The following is a 14,173-nucleotide window of genomic DNA, read 5'->3' on the forward strand; positions in this document are numbered from 1 at the left end:
AGCTGTGGCACACCGGATGAAAAACGATGGGGTAGACAACGGTGACAACATGGCATCAAAAAATTGTATGTAAATTGTTTTAAACATGTATAGCATTAAATATCGTTTTGATACTTGAAATGTGAATTTTAGTTCAACTAATTTATTATTGATTGTGGTGACTCATTGCTAGTGAACAATAGTATATTCAAGACAGTAGTTTTTATTTTTTAGATGTTGACACTTACCATTGTTTGCCAACAGTGACGGCCATTAAATATGTCAGAATAACCAGATTCCAAATTATTTGGGTTTGTTCCTTCACCGTAGTTCACAACTGTCAAAATTTGTTCCTTCCCTTCTCCTCTGTGCCCTTCCAACTTCCCTCCCACCCTTCCCCCCCTTCTGTCGGCTCCACCCTTGTTCCTGTCCTCTCAGTCCAAAAATAAGAGACTAAGGGAATGATGTCAGGGAGAAGGGACGTCAGTGGGGGAGCGTGAACTCTTTCGGAAGAGTCAGCATGGAAATAATTCATATTCTGCTCAAGTAGATCTTCTCACAGCTGACCGCTCCTCATCTTCCCCTCCACCCCTCGTCTTCTGCACAATCACGCAGCGGTGATGAAGGTTCATTTATAATTCTGCTTTTTTTAACTCATGGAAAAGCACACACTAACAAAATGTAACTTTGTTTGGAACTGCGTCTATTACGTAACCTTGACTATGACCTTGGTCTTGGTGCAAAGTTTCTGGCTCACCCAGGCGTACAACCTATTGTCAGAGCGCTTGTCAATCAATTCTGGAGATTCCTGAAATTCCATTTGGACTCATTGTGCAGTTTATTAGATTAGCATAATTATATTGCAAAGATAGGACAGCGAAACACAGTCACGTCGCTATATGGCAGTACCAGACAACAACAACAACAGAACGACAAACCATGAAACAGATAATGCATCTTAAATTTTATCCTGGCTGTGTCACTCATAATGTACATAGTCATTTACTGACTTGCTCTGGAATCCAGCCATGTAACTGGACGATGGAGCTCATTGAACATCAGAAGACATATACTCTGGGATCAACCTGTGTGTTCATTCCAAGCCAGCAGCTGCCATATTATCTACTATGTGTCACCTCAGAATCTGGGCCAGGGTGAGTAGTTTTGGGTTTCTGTGCACCCTCTCAGACAGTAACAAGCAAGTCTCCTCAGTCCGGTTCAGTGGACCATCGATGCGTAGCATTTGATGACCTCGGAGCTAAACATGGTTTGTGCTGTGTTGGAATTGTTGCTCACAAAATGGGATGCTTTTTCTCCATCTGAAAACTCACCTCTATGTGGGGAACTTTAGCTATTTGTGAGGACCTTCTGTCGGTCCCCACAAGATTAGGCATCAATTTGAGGTTTAAAGCTTCTAAATAACTGGGTCACTATCACTGGGTTTCAGTGTGGTTCAGCCATTTGTTTTGGATGGTTAGGTTTAGGGGGAGAGGCTGGCAGATGTCCCCACAAAACATAAAAACATGAGCGTGTGTGGGTGTGTTGCTTACCGATGAGTAAAGGTGACCCTCGCCGTTCATGGCAATGTAGAGACCAGTCTTGACAGATTGGATGGCCACAACTCTCAGACCCACAGGAATTAAGTTAAACAAGGCTGAGGAGAAGAAGTCAGAGAGGAGTGAGTGTGTGCATGTGCATGTGCCTGTGTCTAGACGTGTCTGTTTCTGCTGGTGAAAAAAAGAAAAAGACCCTAATCTTGACAGGGGTGGATTGAAGACTTCAGAGAGTGTTGGTACTCAAAATTGACTATATAAGAATGGAAAAAAAGTTTTTTCACTTTAAGGAGAAAGTCTCTATGCAATTATTATGGTGGTTATTGTTGTTATTATTATTTAATTTTTTTGTAGATTTAAGATACCGGTAAGTGACGGCCACATTGATAATATTTTCACCAAGAGTTGAATATTCCAGAGCCATAAACATGTGTCATCCTCATTTCCATAAAGACGAGCAGCCAGCTGATTACAGTCTGGAGCGACCGTTCTTTTAAATGTCACTGACGTCCACAGACAAACAAGATGCAGCAGATTCTGTTCTGACAAGCTGAAGAAATGCCTTGAATATATATATATATATAGTTATGTTAAGCAACCCCCAGAACCTTGATGGGAGCATTGATCAATAAGCCAGTCGATCAGCGGTCCTTCCCCAGAGGCCTCGTGGCTGCAGACCTCCGATTTACTGAACCTTTAAAAAAGAATTGACTGAAAAGTCACTTGTGGCTTTGAGCTCGATTGTGTGATTCCCTTAAAACACACAATAGTGACACTTCATGGACACCAGCATTTAGTTCTTTTGTCACTCCAAACTGATCAATCAATACTTGAGAAAAAAAATGAAATTATTTGCATGAATTAAAACAAATCGACTGCCTTTCAATCAAGTCTAAAACATGACACACAATATAGATCAGATATGGGATGGGGCGCTCTCTCTCTTTCTCTCTCTCTCTCGCTCTCTCTATCTCTCTCTCTCTCTCTCTCTCTCTCTCTCTCTCTATATATATATATATATATATATATATATATATATATATATATATAATAATTTAATTTAATTTAATTTAATTTCCTGATAACACGGAACCTTTGTAAGTGCATGGAGTTCCTGGTCCATTGATCACAATGATGCACAAGACACATTGCAACAACAACAACAACAACAACAACAACAACAACAACAACAACAACAACAACAACAACAACAAACATGGAGGAATCCCTGAACAAAAGCAAACAAAAGTATCTGTTTGCTTTTGTTCAGGTGTGTATATATATATATATATATATATATATATATATATATTGGATACTGCTGTATATCTGTATATATATCTTTCACTATCTTTCACTCAAGCACCACAGATTATTAAAATTAAAATTATGAGGAGGTTGATCATTTGAACTTTTTGTTTTTGACTCCAGATGCTGCACCAAGAGGAAATAGTGGGGGTTGGGTATAATACCTTACACCTCGTAAGAAATGAGGTGACACATCAGATTGCTAAAATAAGTTGTAAATGACCAACCCAGGTGACAGTGTGTATTTAGCAGACGCTGATCAAGTATAAAACGTGAACACAAAATCCAGTGACAAGGGCTGTAACAAGCTCTTTGACTCACATGAGTTGGTGCTGTCGTCTTTGGTCCCATCCAGACTTCCATCCTGGCCCATCTGGAGATAGAATCCCTGCCTGCAGAACAACCTCGTCACAATGCCCTTCAGCTGTGGTTCTGGAAAAACCAGCACAAAATCATTCTCAGATAATATCAGTTATCCACTTCAATTAATCCAGAACATTATAACTTCTTAAATTCCTTCAGGCCCTCTGGTGTGAGGCCACGGTTCGGTCGTGAAACACAATGTGACCACACGACCTGCCGGATCCTCTGGGATTCCCTGCAGTGAGACTAGTCAAGCGCATCCAATCCATTCCAGGATTCTGCCACTAATCCTTTCTTCCAAGGCGTTGTTCTGCTTGGAAAACTTGGGTAAATTATTTGCAAACTTCTGCAGAGCAACGTTTTCCAAGGCATTGTTTTTGCAGTACTTTTTAATTGAATCACACTGTATGAATTTAATACCATCAAATAACAGTCATGACGTGATAATTATGATATTTTAATTACAATCTGGCTCATTTATTTGATTTGGCTGCTAAATGAATCTCAGACTCAATAGCTGCTTTGACTCAAAAAGTGAAAACACACGTGCCTCTCACGTCGACCAGGCTGCCATCATTGCAATTTTGTTATGTAACTGAAAGCAGCAGATTCAAGTAACGGCTCTTTTAATTATAAAAGTTCAAGGAAAATCCATTTATTCTGTTCGTTGTTTCATGCCGTCTTAATTATAACGGAGCTATTTTTTGTCCCTGACTGAGCATCAATAAGGAAACACAGTCATATAACAAAGGAGCTCAGACGGAGCAGAGGGACAGACAAGACGGATTAATAACAGCAGAGTGAGAAACAGCCGCTGCAGGAGGACCATGATTGTAGCTCCTGCTGTGACTTTCGTCTCCACACCGTTGATACCGACGAGCACCTGACCACACCCTCTCCAACACAAAACAAAACAATCCTTTCATTTGAAAAGAGAAGAAGGGAATCCCCTTTGAAATGTGTGTGAGAGACAATGTGTAGAGCAAGTGAACAGCAAAGTGAAAAGCCAAGAATGACCCATTTAGAAGTGAGTGTGTGAGGAGAGAGAGGCAGACAGGGGTGTTTTCCATCGTCGTGAAGGATCCATCTTGTGCAGCAGGGGAGACGGAGGAACAAGGAGGCAAAACGAGCAATCAAACTGACTGAATCCTCAGCGGGCGTCAGAGCCTGCGGTGAAGAGTTGTGATGAATCTGTGCACGTTGGCTCTTCACAACAGCAGGTGTCCCCTTCATCCATAATTTCATCTTCCTATATCTCCTATTGTGTTTCCTTTACAGGAATTGGATACTGCTGTCAGGCTTGAATGAAGGAAACAAACCTGTTCAGATTCGTAAATCATCCACGGCTGAACGGTAAATGGAAGCCAATACGAGTTTGCTGCAGGCTTGTCTCAGCGTCCTCATGAACTGGTGACTTTTTTTTAGACTTATTGTTTAAAAACAACAAAGGAACATGCTGCATATGTCTGAGGGATGGTAAAGCAGGAAAGGTGTGATGAAAAAGACACAAAATTTAACCATCTTACTTGGTCATTTAGAATGCTGAGTTTGACTGGAACTTGAATGCAACAAGTGACTGCATTTATCACCTCAATGGAATCAGGTTACCTTCCACTAGGAGTGGAGAAAAAAAATCTGATATACAATCAAAATTGTGATGATATTAAATGGTTTATGCCTCAAAATCTGACATTTTTTGGAAATTGTTTTAATATTATTAATAACAAAGTTACATAATTCCACAGCAGAATCAATATTATTTTTTACATTTGGTGAGTCAAGCTGTTGACTGTATAGAAACACCCACAAAAGAGCATCTGATAAAAAAAAAGGTTTAATAAAAAATTAAAAAATTTAAAAAAAGAAACAAGAGCTTGAGTCGAAGGTCTACCTAGGACTAAGAGCTGGGTATGGATTAAAAACCTTGGGTGCCAGTACCTTAACTTCAATATCGGTTCCTGCACCGAAACATTTCTGTCGATGCCATAACAGTTTGGTACGCAGCCCTACAAGGCCTCCATGCTGAATCCATGCGGGCTGAGATCAGCTGCTCGGCATCGCTTCTCTTAGCTTGTAGATGCTTGACTAACACCGTCAGTGTGATCAAAGGTCGTTCTAGAGCGTACAACAGCAGTAAAATGAGCTGGATGTCGGCCATTAAATCCAGATGCAGCAGAGTTTTATCTTGCTGCGTCTGAGCAGAGGTCTCTATGACACAGGCTCTCAGTCAGTGAAACGATTGAGCCCCAAAATGTTATTGCCACTCACATTTATCACTCATATATTACTTCCAGAAGTGTACGATTCAGCTTTTGTTTTTTGATAATTAGCAAACTGAAATCCAAACTATTCATTTACACCAGGAGTAGAATCCCAATATGTATAAAATCAGCACCCGAGTAGCTGGATCAAATCTAGGGCTGCGCGGATTTATCGGCAACGACATGGGCATTTATGATGTCACCATGCTCTGCCAATCAAACGAAAGTACGGGACTGATTTTCTTTATTATTAATTTGTATATTTTAATAAGATGCGATTTATATTAATACATGATGCAAAATATTATTACTCTTTAAATATTTACACCGAAAAATGACAAAACAAAGCTGGTATTTCTTCAGAAAAATTGTTTTGTTTTTTTTTTGCTTTAACTGTTGCAATGTTTTCTACAGGGTGTTGTTCAGTAATATTGTTATTTAGTAGGTTTGTGTAATACATTTAGAAAAAATGTGCATTTTGTGTATGATTTAGTTCAGGAAAAAAAAAAAAAACAATGTGCAAAAATCTGTATAGGCTTGTTGGGACTTAAAAAAAAATGGCAATTGGTATCGGCCAATACAATTGCGATCGGTGCACTCAATCGAATTGGAACAAAAGCACTGTCCCAGCACCACCTTCCACTGACTTAACACTACACCTCCAGCAGAGACTGGGAATTCAGGGAGAAACATCGGGGCAGAAAGAGAAAAAACATAAACATATACGTAAAACTATATTATTCAATTATCCATCATGAAAAATAAAACAGAATCATGAAATTAAACACAAAAAGAGCTCTAAAGGCCATGTGATTATATCTGGATGTTTCACTCCTGGTTCAGCTCTACTAGTCCCTTGTTTTCGGGATTATCCAGGAAGGGTCTTTTCGTCCTAATTGCATGACATTCCAAAATAGACGTCAGCCAGTCTCCCATCTTCTCTATAATATCTGTCACTGTGGCACGCAGTGCTTCATAACACACGACATTGATGAACTATTCCCCTCTTTTCTCATTACTTCTGTGAAGGTGAATGGCAAAAGAGGCAAGTCATGTCAGCTGCCACTTATAAATAGCAAAGCGTTCTTCTCACCGATTTCAATGAAATAGCATTTTCAGAGTAGATGTTTTAAGTCAGACAAAATAATGCATGTATATTTTCAAGGATAAATGCTCTCTTTTCCCCACAAATTCAGGGATCTGAAGGAGCCTGTAAGCATTTTGTCGCATCTGTTCATGCTGCCATATATGAAGCAAACAGAGCAAACCGCTCTATTTGCTTAAAAACACTGGTTATTCTGGGTTAATCAGATGACGACACAAGTGAGTGAAATCTGCCTTTGCTATTGATTGATTAAATATTGAGGATTAATCATTCATTAAACTCCCATTGTGAATTCAATAACTAATTATTCCCTCGTCTGCTTCCGTATGAATCTGTTTACATGAGCTGTAATGGATGTAAGATCAATAATCCAACACCCTCTCCACTCCTCCCTACAGCACCAGCTCATCACCATGTCTTCTTTCGAACAGACACATTTTAAACTTCAATTTAACACCGTTTACCATGACATCGTCTCAGGTCGTCGCGGTGACTTTCTCACATCATCGCCAAGGTGATGCTCTTCCCAATCTTCTCCACATCCCTGTCTGTTACTAGGGAAATTCCCATCCTGTTGTTGCCATGACAACAGCCTTGTGATTCCAGACTGTTCCAGTAGAAGGGTATTCCCCCATCCACTTGCACGTACAGTACACACACACACACACACACAGCTTTTAATTCCACTCAAATGTGGCGTGATTAAATAAGTCCACTCCGTATCTGTCTTTCCTTTCAGGTCTTTGTTTCCAGCTAATGTCAGTGTTAAACATATGTCAGTCGCATAACAGCACAGCAGAACACAACCATTTTAGATGCATTTAACATCACTCAGAACCAATGACCTCCGCACAACTGCAGCATCTAGCTGTATGCAATCGCACTTAACAATGTCGGAGGACTGAAGTGACCATCGAGGCGTTTTCCTCAGACCATGGAATGGATCACATACAACTGAATTGTCAGAGCCCTGTATGAGCTTAGGTTGTTAAAGCGTTAAGACAATAATCACCAACTAACTTATGTTTCATTTCTCCTTTTCAATTCATTTTCAAACTCATCACAGCACAGCCACGCTTGACAAAATGACATCCCTCAAACAAAGCGTTTCCAACGTCTTGAACAACAAGAAAGACAAAATGGTGTGCCTCTTTCCACGGGGAGATGGGTATGAGGGTAGTGTGTAGTCTGCCCTCTGCAAGAAGTCATCAACACTTTGGAGCTGTCTCACAAACCTGACCCTGAGGAGCCAGGGGAGAGCAGAAAAGTCTTCTAACAACAAGAGCAGTTTATCTCAGCTGGAAATTTAGGGCTCGCCTTATCGTGGGTGATATGTCGGTTTTACCTGTCCTACAAGATTATCCCACAAGGCTTTTCGTTCGTACGTTAAAATCCCCCGTCACAAAAAAAACTCTCCACTTAGATGAAATATAAAATTAGAATATTCCAATTCTGAGAATGTTGCTTCTATTTCATAATATATAGTATGATTGAATGAGGATGAACAAAAACATATGAGATGTATTGTGTTAGCCATCAGGCTTCCCACTACGTGACATCTCCCAAGGCTCCTTTAACTGATACATTTGGTTTTAAAGCATCAGATTGTAGGTCCAAGACATCACAAGTCTGGTGATTTACTTCTAGATAAAACTTGCAAAACTGCTGCATCTTAAAAAAAACAATGTGGTTTATTTTGGTGCCAGACAACGTCATAATTATAGCAGTGTTTGGAAGCTTTTGTGATATTGACTTTAATACCATGGCATATATCTCACTAATTTAAGATTGAAAAATGTAATGGCAAGTGTTAAAAAAAAATCATTTCATTGAATTCAAAAAAGTGAATTCAATGAAATGATGAAGCTTCCCCATCTGTCCTTCACTGAACCTCTGGAAGACAGTCAGGCACTTTGGCAAACACAAGCTCACTGTGGAGATCTGGACCACATTGGCGAGCTCATGCCCACAGGGAAGCACCAAGATGGAGGAGAGGAGCGACGATAAGATCAGTGAGAAAGGACGGGTACAGGAAGTGGGAAGGTGCTGCTTATGGAGCAGGTGTAAGGGGTGAAGAATGAGAGGAGTTAAGGTGTCAAAAAAGATGAGACATCAGATGGAGGAAGTGAGGAGGGGGAAGGAGAGGTGTGGATGGTGGAAATTGATGAACATACAGCAGTTAAACTGCTTAACAAAGGAGGAGCGGAGGGCGGTAAGAGTGATACAGAAAAGACAAGGACGTGAGGCACGGCTGGAGGAAAATGGTGAAATAGGAAGAAAAGACTAAGATGGAGAAGAGGGGGGAAAGGGTGGAGGTGTTATTATTTATGTCATTCAAGGCAGATGAAAAATCAAGCTTGGAAGGTGGCAATTGAGGTTGATGAGACGACAAAAATGTAAAGCCAATAAAATCATAAAAGTAAGAGGCAGACATGAGCGGTGGAGAGTTGTGTCGGTGGACAGTGATCCGGCAGGAAACAACACCATCTCAGGTGACAGGAAACACCTGTTTACAATGTGTTTCCAACCTCATTTCTCAGACCAAATCAAACACATCTCTCCATCTTTCTAGGAAACCACAGCTCAGTTATTGACTAGGTTTATTGATGCATCATCATCTGACAGGTGAGGTGGAGGCCAAACTCACCGGCGTCGCCAGTCATTCTGGGTATTTGACCATTGGCATGTCCTGGGCAGATCAATAACGGTATTGGCAGACATGTGTCATAACTCCTGCTAATGTATATTGGTTCCCTGGCATGTTTATTCGCCAGAAAGTGCTCAGTGTGGGGACGCCTTCAGGGACATAAATGGAAACGGTCACTGATACACACTGATGTACTGGAAAATAATTGTCGGGTGAAATTCCTTTGACTGAGAGACCAGACAGAGAGCGATCTGTGTCTCTCAATAATGGATGGATCTAAAAAGCCGTGAACCGCGCGCGAGACACGACCGAGTGTTATGTGTCACAGAAGCATGCGCGTGCACGACTCAAGGTGTTCAAGGTGCCACCTGTGCGTCCCTACATTTTCGACGCATGTTCCCACAGGCGCGCGCGAACCCCCCCCCCCCCCCCCCCCCCCCCCCAAAAAAAAAAAAAAAAAAAAAAAAAAACTGGCGCGACTATTCGCCGTCATACCTTGTCTCCGTAGTCGCCTCTTTTTCAGGCCGAATATCCGGACTTTGGAGAAGATGTCGACCAGGTTCCCGTTGCACAAGCCCTGCTTCTTCCCGGGGCTTTTCCGCCGCCGGTGCGTGGTAGGTCGGTGGGCGTGTTGCTCCCTCGCCTGTCGCTTCTGCCGGATCAAACCGCTGGCGATGGCCGCTGCCATGTCTTCGCCGATTCACAAGCAGCCGTGTCTCCTCTCTCTGGTGACCACCGGAGCGCACGCGAAGCCGCACACAAGTCTCCTCTAACAGGGCTCCATAAGTGAGCCACAAGTCCAGTGAAGACTCGAAGTCAGAGCATGCTAATAAACCTCCGGCAGAGTGGACGTGAAGCGCTTCACCTGTCTCGCCGGTCCGTCATTCAGCAGCTGTCACTCAGCGCCAGCTCCAGACAGCGGAGCCCGCGGGTCAGCCAGTCCGCCCATGATCGAGGTGCAACGCGGCCACAGACGGACCGCCGCGAGTCGCTCTCTCCTCCTCCTCTTCCTCCACTGAAACCTGCCGTTTGTATTCCGCCAACACAGGCGCGAGGCGCGCGCGTGCCGCCCCTCCAGATGCGCGTGGGGAGCTTTACCGGAAGCGAAGACGCCCTCTTTCAAAATAATTGCGGTCAGTTTCCTTGATTCCAGCTGTTTCCAGTGGATGGAACACTAAACGGAAGTTAACGAAACGATGATCACATGTGATTTTATTGTTCGTAATACACTATTGTAAAATAGTAAATTTTAGTTAGTTTATATAGTATATTATTATATATTATATAGTGTATTAATAGTATATTTATACAGTTTGTGGTTTACGGATCACTACTCCCTCTCCTATAGTTTTTTTTTTTTTTCCTGTGATTTGAAAACATTTCTAAAACATAAAATCCCTTTTCTAGGGGGCTATTTCATAAAATGTATTTTTTTTTAAATATTAAGTATCCACTCCCGTTATTTTCTCGTCAGTTCTTTGTTGTAATGTATCATTTAACATCTTATCATGTCATCAGCTCCTGTTTTGCAGCTGCGCAATTGACCTCATGTTAGCTTGTGGAGCTTTCAACTGCTATAAAGTCACTAATATATTATAGTGATATTGACTTTATGACCATTTGACACGGCCAGGAATTCTTTCTCCTCAGACGTTTTAATAAGTCAGAGTCTGTGCCAGAGCAATAACATTAAATCATTGTCTGAACGGGAGATATTGCAATATCTGCAGTCTAATTCTTAAGAGGCTAGCGATGGTGTGAGCTGAGAGCTAAACTGACAAATTAGAGTTGACTTCGTTTGACCCCCACAAGTGTGAGTCTTTGCAGCCTTCGATCAAGACCCTCGTGGCCCCAGGATATTGACTGCCAGTCAATGTATGCAGTAGTTGAAAGAAAAGTTTCCAATTTAAGTCATTCAAAAACATCACAAGACAGAAAAATATAGCTAGTCCTAACTGTTCTATTCCTGTTCTCCAAAGTAACACCACAGCTTAGAGTTACAATAAACAGCATAGATAGTTTCGACGTGTGCACAGCCACTTCAGGCTGGGAGAACTCAGGCTCAGCTAAGAGTAGGATGGGTGTCGAATAGTAGTGGGTCTAAGACTGAGCCTTGAGGAACTCTTATTCCTTGTCATGCAAGTGCCATCTTCCTAACATGATCTTCTGTAATCGGGGAGCAGCCCCTCACTTGGCATAACCTGAACTCTCTTGAACCGCTTTCATGTCGGTTTCTGATGACGGCTTTTCTTTAAATGTCCCCTAGAACTACGGTGACCCTCTTTTTTATGATGATGAATGAATGCAGATTATTATTTCACAGTGACACACTCAATTCAGCTGAAGTATGTGAAGAGAATAAGTGCAGCCATAAAATGAGACCTGCTCGGCTCATTACCACCTCCCACACATGCAGAGTGTATTCAGATCCTGACAGCCCCTTTGAATGGAGGCTTTAAAAATGCAGCAGGTGGAGGTGGCCTCACATGTCTGGGTCTGACTCTGCACACGTGGTTGCTAAGGTTTTTTTTTTTTCCAAGATCTTTATCCAATCTTGACAAGCAAAGGTGACGGATTGCTACTCAGCATTTTCTATCATCATATAAAAAAGTCAAATATTACAATTTCAATCGATGTTAGTTTTGTCTTCCATTAACTGCCTCCATTCATAATTTCTATTAATTAATATATGTCACACATATATACACACATTTTAAAAATTATTTTGTTCATTATTGTACGGTTTATCACAGTACTTAGTTGCTGGGATCCTTGTTGACATTGGAATAACTTTTTTTTATCGGATTCTGACTTGTAACTATATTAATTAAACAATCACTTATATACTTTATATGTATATTTTGGAGACAGATTAATATTAAATTGAGGATGAAGCCCAATGTTCCTGTAAACTCTTAAGATCAATTGTAACATGGGCGATATTGTTAATGGATTTATGCATAGGAAATTCATTTGCATTTTAACCTTGTTTCTGACCTTAAACACGTTTCATATCAGGGCAACAACCATGTACGATGATATCGTGGTCACTTTTTCTGTTTTGAGGGGAATATTTAAATGGAGAAAGCGAACTCGTTACTACAGCCATCGTTATCATTTCTCTCCACTAGATGGAGCGAGAGTATGTTGTAAAGCAGCATCCCTGCTTTGGCAACTCACCTGGCCTCCACTGAATCATTAAATGACCATAGAAACCAGGTTAACCCAAATAAAACAATGTAACTTTCGATTTTGTTTCTTATTAAGACTTCTTCTTGTCTCCCTTGCATTTTATATTCTGCAGTGGCAGTCTGACGTCTGGCTTTATCCTGTTTCAGCAGGAATATCTGTGATCTTTGACCCTAAGTTCGCTGACCCAGTTATTTCTTGACAAACTTAGATCCGGAGTGACAAGGAAAGATGTGCGTCTGTGTATGTCTGGGCCACACTGGCACAGCGATGAAGTCAGCAACGTATCACATGCATTGTGTGTTTGTGTCTGTCTGCGTGTATGCACCTGGTTAATCCTCACTTGTGGGGACCAAGCGTGCTTGTGTGGGGGGGCATGTTTTGCCATACTTGTGAGTACCAAGTCATGACAAGCCACCTTCTTGTGAGGACATGTTGGCCTGAGGCTTGAAACCACAGTAAAAGTAGTTGATTATAAGTGGATTTTGGTTGGGTAAAGAGTCCTGGTTAAGGTGAGGCATTTGTTTCAAGTTAGGGTTGAGAGGCTGGGGCAAGTATTTTGGCAATGAGAGGTCCTCATAAAAATATTGAAACAAATGTCTGTGTGTGTGTTTAATCTATCCAACTGAAGTCCAATTCTGCAACAAACACCCCCTTGCCAGCAAACACGCATAAGGGCCCCACCCTTAGGCGTTTGTGGGGCCCTTTTGCCGGACCCCACAAGGTCAAGCCTCGATTTCAGGATGAATACTTCAGAATAACTTGGTCATTATAATTGTGTTTCAGTTTGGTTCAGAGTCCTGGTTAAGTTTCACCATGTGTACTGGATGGTTAGGTTTGGGGGGAGAGGCAGGGGAAAGCATTTTGGCAATGAGAGGTCCTCACAAAGATGGTGTGACAACCGTGTGTGTGTATGTGTGAATGTGTGTGAGTGTATCCAGGTCAGTACAAGTGAGTGGGTTCTGAATAAATCAAAGCTACATGATCATTAAAATTCATCTGCTGCTTTTTATAACATCAGCGAAATGCAGCACTACCTTTCAACCTGGAAGTGAACCATAGTGTAAAACTGCAGTGAACACCGCCTTCAAGAGGACAAAAGCCTCACTACACCCTCTACGAGTCCGTGTTTCTTCCTTCAAACCGACACGCTCATGTTCTGCATGACGTCATGAGGTAGGTGTGTTCGAAGCCAAGCTGAAATCTTGATGGATAAAGGTCATCCGCGTTTGCGTTGAGAGGGTCAAACCAGCCAAGAAAGACGGAAAATTCCAGAGAGGTCAGACTTGATCCAGGCTACGTTTTTCGTCAGTGTGGGACGCAAAAGGCAACTTTCCAAACATCAATATATGACGCCATGGGAGTGAGGATGGGTTGCACTCTCCCTCGCTCCTCGGGGCTGGGAGTATGCAGGCTCATGCACGTACCACAGTCAGGATGAAGAGACCAGAACTGCTCAGAAAATAACTCATTGTTAGGGTGCGGTGGCGATGGGGGTTTATTGGAAACCTGCACCACCTTGGCCTTTTGAGGAGCATGTTGCATGGCCCTGAGATTGAGGTCGTGAAAACAAACTTTCAAACAACAGACGTAGTTTGGCACCAAATATATAAAGTGACTCCTGACTTTCCGGTCAATATTTGCCTTCCCTCATTCACATTTGCTTTTTTATTAGTGCTCAGACAAAGTTCAGTCGGCAACTGATGCTAGCGTGTGTCCTCACACACGCTAGAGGGCGAGACAGGGCATCATTAGCACCATTTACATG

The 14,173-nt window shown here is 41.8% G+C and overlaps 1 protein-coding gene across 3 annotated transcripts in view; it reads right to left on the reverse strand.

The window, feature by feature from the left end:
• LOC128760355 (fibroblast growth factor 14-like) overlaps positions 1-14,173 on the reverse strand; it is a 47,204-nt gene that overhangs the window by 17,643 nt on the left and 15,388 nt on the right. The window contains exons 1-3 of one of the 3 annotated variants that reach the window (XM_053867721.1): positions 9,712-10,344; positions 3,162-3,272; positions 1,530-1,633 (exon numbers count right to left, since the gene is read on the reverse strand). In XM_053867721.1, coding sequence (XP_053723696.1) covers positions 1,530-1,633; positions 3,162-3,272; positions 9,712-9,904 — 408 coding nt within the window. In that variant the 5' untranslated portion in view covers positions 9,905-10,344. Of the gene's footprint in view, positions 1-1,529; positions 1,634-3,161; positions 3,273-9,711; positions 10,345-14,173 lie in introns of those variants that run through there. The other 2 variants (XM_053867713.1, XM_053867731.1) reach the window with 2 other exon arrangements.

The sequence above is a fragment of the Synchiropus splendidus genome, chromosome 1 (assembly GCF_027744825.2).
Source record: "Synchiropus splendidus isolate RoL2022-P1 chromosome 1, RoL_Sspl_1.0, whole genome shotgun sequence".
Classification (NCBI taxonomy): domain Eukaryota; kingdom Metazoa; phylum Chordata; class Actinopteri; order Syngnathiformes; family Callionymidae; genus Synchiropus; species Synchiropus splendidus.